Genomic DNA, 4,706 nt, shown 5'->3' with positions numbered 1-4,706 from the left:
CTACCGCTCCGTGCATCTTCCCTCTACTTTCCACACACTTTACACACAGGAAGACAATGCAGATCCAATGCCGCTGTTGGACAGAGATGGAAAATATCCAGCTTTTACCCAGCCACAACAATATGCTGGGTTTTTTGGCAGCAAGCCAGCTGCTGACTAAGCAAGGAGCCTTAATAATAGGCTAAACCTTTTAAAAATGGGAAAGAAAAGTTAGGTTTGTTACATTCAGCTGTTTGAACAGAGTCCACAGGTTGGAGAGGGAGACGGATCTTGCAGAGAAGATGCTGCACTCAGTCTCTCAAAATCTGGGGTCAGTTCTAGAGCCTCCTGGCTGCTTCTTAAATGGCTATAGGCAAATGAGACAGCAACACTGTGCCTCAGGTTCCAACGTATGGGGAATGGGCATGATTTTGGGGGCATCCCCTCCCTACTTAAACATTTGAATGCAAATTCACTATTGGCTTACTTTTAGCTTAATGGTGTTTTGCATCAGGGTGCCCTCATTTTGGCTGGGTTAAGTAAGTGCTGTTGTGGGGCAGATGAGAATAACATTGGAAATCAGCATTTAAAACCATTTCCAAAAGATGCTGGGGTGTTTACAGCCAGTGTTAGACTACTGATTTGTGACTGCAAAGCCACCTTAATCAGACTGAGGAAAATCTAAAAAGTTAATATAACGATAGAAAGCATCAAAATTACCTGTTTCTGAGGAAACAACACGGGACAACCATGTTACGCAGAAAACATCTTAGATCTAAGTGGTGGTACACCCTGTCCTAGCACTTTCCACCAGCATCTCAAACCATTTCACAAGAGTTAAAGGAATTCACAGTTCAAAGTCACTATTCATTCGCTGGTTTAAAGAAGAAGAAAAACACACAGAAGAAATCCAGGCTAAACTATGTGTTTATAATCTGCTCTGTGAAAAGACAGGGACCTGGTTATTCATCTCTTGCATTAAGGAGAACAAGTGAAAAACGGTAATAAAACGCTGCTCTGTTTGACTTTCAGTGTTTTGCTGCCTTTTCCCTCTTTCCCCTGCCATATCAGCTGTGCCACCTGCCATATCGAGAGGTGGATCAAAAGCTCCACCCACTGCATCCTCTTTTGTTCAGGGAACAGTGAAGGAGAGTTGTAACGGAGATATAACACTTGATAAACCATATGCAGCCAGGCTCAAGATGTAAGGATGCTTTTCATGGGGTTAACAATTTTAATCCCACTTCCCCTCCTCACGCCAACACGTAGCCATTAAGCCACAAGCAAAATGTGAATGACTTGTCTAATAAGGATTTTGCAGCTGGACTGGTACCTGGGATAGTACGTTCTCCTGCCTCATCTCACATTCTTAAGACATCTTTTCATTTCAAATCAAACTTGTTACCCAAATGGAAAGATCTGTCCCAGTGTTCCAGAATGCTATCAGATAGGACTAGTTTGTAATTTTTTCAGAAAACCTTTGCCAAATTTCACAGCAGGAAATGGAAGTTTTTTTTCTTGGTCCTTTATATCCTGAAGATCACAACTCACCGCCAGTGGAACCAGCTGCATTAAGGCTGTGCCCAGGGGAATGGATGTCCACAAGAAGCTCATTTCTCTCTGCCGTTTTTCCTCTGTGAGAGGGGCAAGACACAACGATGCTCTAAAAACTACCAACACATATGAAGGAAAACTTGCATCAGCCTAACACTTCCATTCTCAGTGAAGACAGCATAACTCTTGCACAGTGTCAGTCATCTTTGAAGTGCTTTGCAGACACAAAGTAATTAAGCCCAATATTCTGTTACAGAACACAGTAAACTGTATCATTAAAAATACAGCAAGTATCAGAGGCTAGTTAAAGCACATCACATGAAAGGCACTGATACATTTTACAAGCATGATTTGAGAAACTGCCTAACTTCTTTCTTAGCAAAGACATTTGATGTATTAATAAACACTGTATTTTAATTAAAATTTCAGAGCTCAGAAACTATTTCCTACTAACACGAGGGGTTCTGAGATGTCTCTAAAAAAGAACACATTTAGTACCTCATATACAGTAAATCCTACATCTGTCACTTTTCAATACACATTTTAAAACAAAAAATCAAGAAGAGAGCTTGCTTATATACCTCTAAAAATACCTGCATGGACCAAACCTGCAAGCACTTATGTAGATGAATAACTTCACTGCCTGCGGAGCTCCAATGTGAGTTGTTAGGATGAAGCCTAAATACATCTTTGGTAAACAAGCCATCAATTACACACTTTAGGGATGGCAGCACCTGTGCAAAGCCTTTAACTCAAGCAACAGACACTAAAGAAATAAAAAGCAATTACTGGCTACTAATTTGAGTAAGGCTGTTTTCTTCTTACAGCTAAAACCACAATTCAGTGACACTGGCTCTATTTTTGGCAACTAACAATCTTTATTAGATTATTGTACAGCAGACATTCAAGCCCTCTCAAAAAGAAAAGGTTCACAAATTGTAATATTTCAGCATTTTTCACACTCCTTTGTTGATTATAAAGATTTCCTTGTACATGGTTTTAGCAAAAACAAAGGCACTGCTGTGTGGGACAAGCAAAACAAAGCTAATTAAACGAAAGCCACCTTCACAGCAATTTCAAATTACTCCTAAATGCTTCTGATTTCATATGAGACAAGCATCTTCCAACAAGAGTTTGAACATGAAACTCATACCAGCTCTAGGGGAGACATACTACTCAGTTCTAGGATAAATGGTTGGTTTGCATTGCCCCTGGTCTTTATCTAACACCGAGAATAGGCTGCTTTTTATCAAAAGAGGAATAAATTGCTGTTATTGTGATGTTAGCCCATCGCTTGGCATTGCAATTCAAGTTTTTGTGAGAAAGAAATGTATGATCTAACTGCGACTTGACCTATGCCTTCTGAGATCCATCTAGGTGCTCTAATGGAGCATAAAAAGTATTGAATACAAGGACATGCAAACCGGTAGTGAAGAAATTTGTTTGAGAAGAAGAGCAAAGAGAAAGGGACTTTCACGAGCTCGAGGTTTACATGCTGCCCAATTTGTTAAATACGGAAGAATGCTCACTGCCATTCTTTTAATGAATGTAATTCAGCATGACCCTCTACACTTCCTTGCTTCTACTACGTCCCTCTCTCAGTCATGGTCCCTGCCTCTCTCTCTCTCTCTTTTTCACCATTTAAAAAGTGTTGTGGTTTAAGAGACTGTACAGGGTTCTTTAATGACCCAGGTTGTTTTTCTGAGAAGTCATTAAAATGGTCTATTAAACCACTGAGAAAATAAGAAATCACTTCTGTTTCTTTGTGGGATTTTTGTCAAGAAAAGTCCCATCAAATATTTATCAAATAGTTGGGGCCTAATACGTCACAATATAAATGAATTCAAGAGAGAGAGTTTGATTACACTACAGAATTCTTTAGTTGTTACGGTGTTTCTCGGAATTTATCTGAAAAGGATGTATTTCTTTAAAAAGCGATTTCTAGGATAGTAGCATTTAGATTTTAGTCCTGATAAAGGCTCACTTTCCATTCATAGTCAGAACCTAAATGTGCTCTTCTTGTACCTAAACAGATAATAAGCACTCAGCACACTCCCCCTTCTTGACACAACACACTGAGACTAATCACACATAATTGGAGAGGAGGAGCAGAGGGGCTGGGCAGGCTATTGTGTCCAAAGGACAAATGGTCAGTTTATGAGGCTTTTGTCTGATGCATAATTTCTTATACATTTACAGGAGGAAAAGTCCTGCTGGAAAAAACTATATATATAAAAAGCCTTCAACACTGAAGCAAATAAGGACATGGATAGAAAAATCAGCAGTGGAATTAAATGAATAAATAAAAAAAAAAAGGGCACAAAAATTGGAGCATTCAATAGGTGCCCTTTTAAAAGATCTTAAGACAACTATGTCCTTGCTAATTAAACGTGAATGCATTTACTCCTTTACATCAGTTATATAAGCCCACAAAGACTATTGCAGAAATATTTTCAAATACACACCAAAAGTAACATTTAAAGAGATTAACAAAGTACATGCAAGTTTAAAGGCACGAAAGAGAAGGAATCCAGCGTTACACCTTTGTTAATGCATACATATAAAGTCCAACCAGTTTTAAGCTGGAATATAATCGGAAAAAAAAAGCTCTGAAATGCTACAAAAAAGATGTCTCAATGTTTACGCACTGTGAAACAAGCCCCAATTAGAAATATTTCTCTGATGATGGCTCAGGAACAAAAAGGGGGGGGGACTGAACCCTCCTTACTCCCAGCCATCCATACACATGGATAAAATTTCTGTAGTCCACCTTAAAACAAACAAACAAACAAGTCATCTTCTATCTGTGTTTGGTTAAAATGAGAAGAAAAGGGTAATGGAGGTTTTCGTCATACGTATCCTTTTCTTCATTTTTCAACTGCAAATAAAAAATGGATAAAGTGAGCAAACTGTATGAAAGCATTTTCAAAATACTGACAGTTCTTGCTTAACTATATTCCTTAGTGCAAATGATACTACTGAGAATTGAACATTCAATGACTACAAAAAGAAATCTTCAGGTCAAATACTATCACCGGAATGGAACAGCAAATCAAATATTATCAGGAGCTGGTCAGAGTTTGTACACAAACTAATTCACCCAATAAATAGTTGAACATTACTTATAAAAGAAGTGAGGTCCCAAATTGCTGCCTTAAATAAATTATATTCAA

At 38.4% G+C, this 4,706-nt stretch overlaps 1 protein-coding gene across 1 annotated transcript in view; it reads right to left on the bottom strand.

Moving 5' to 3' along the window:
- Positions 1–2,389: 2,389 nt before the first annotated feature.
- The window catches only part of CAMKMT (calmodulin-lysine N-methyltransferase), a 210,175-nt gene continuing 207,858 nt past the window's right edge, over positions 2,390–4,706 (bottom strand). Inside the window, exon 11 of the mRNA XM_061367200.1 lies at positions 2,390–4,411. Within this exon, the coding sequence (XP_061223184.1) occupies positions 4,334–4,411 (78 nt within the window). The 3' untranslated portion in view covers positions 2,390–4,333. The remainder of the gene's footprint in view (positions 4,412–4,706) is intronic.

The sequence above is a fragment of the Neopsephotus bourkii genome, unplaced genomic scaffold (assembly GCF_033783945.1).
Source record: "Neopsephotus bourkii isolate Nb327-2 ecotype Australia unplaced genomic scaffold, CSIRO-AGI_Nbou_v1 NB_1373, whole genome shotgun sequence".
NCBI classification, from domain to species: Eukaryota; Metazoa; Chordata; class Aves; order Psittaciformes; family Psittacidae; genus Neopsephotus; species Neopsephotus bourkii.
This window is presented reverse-complemented; position numbering and strand designations above follow the sequence as displayed.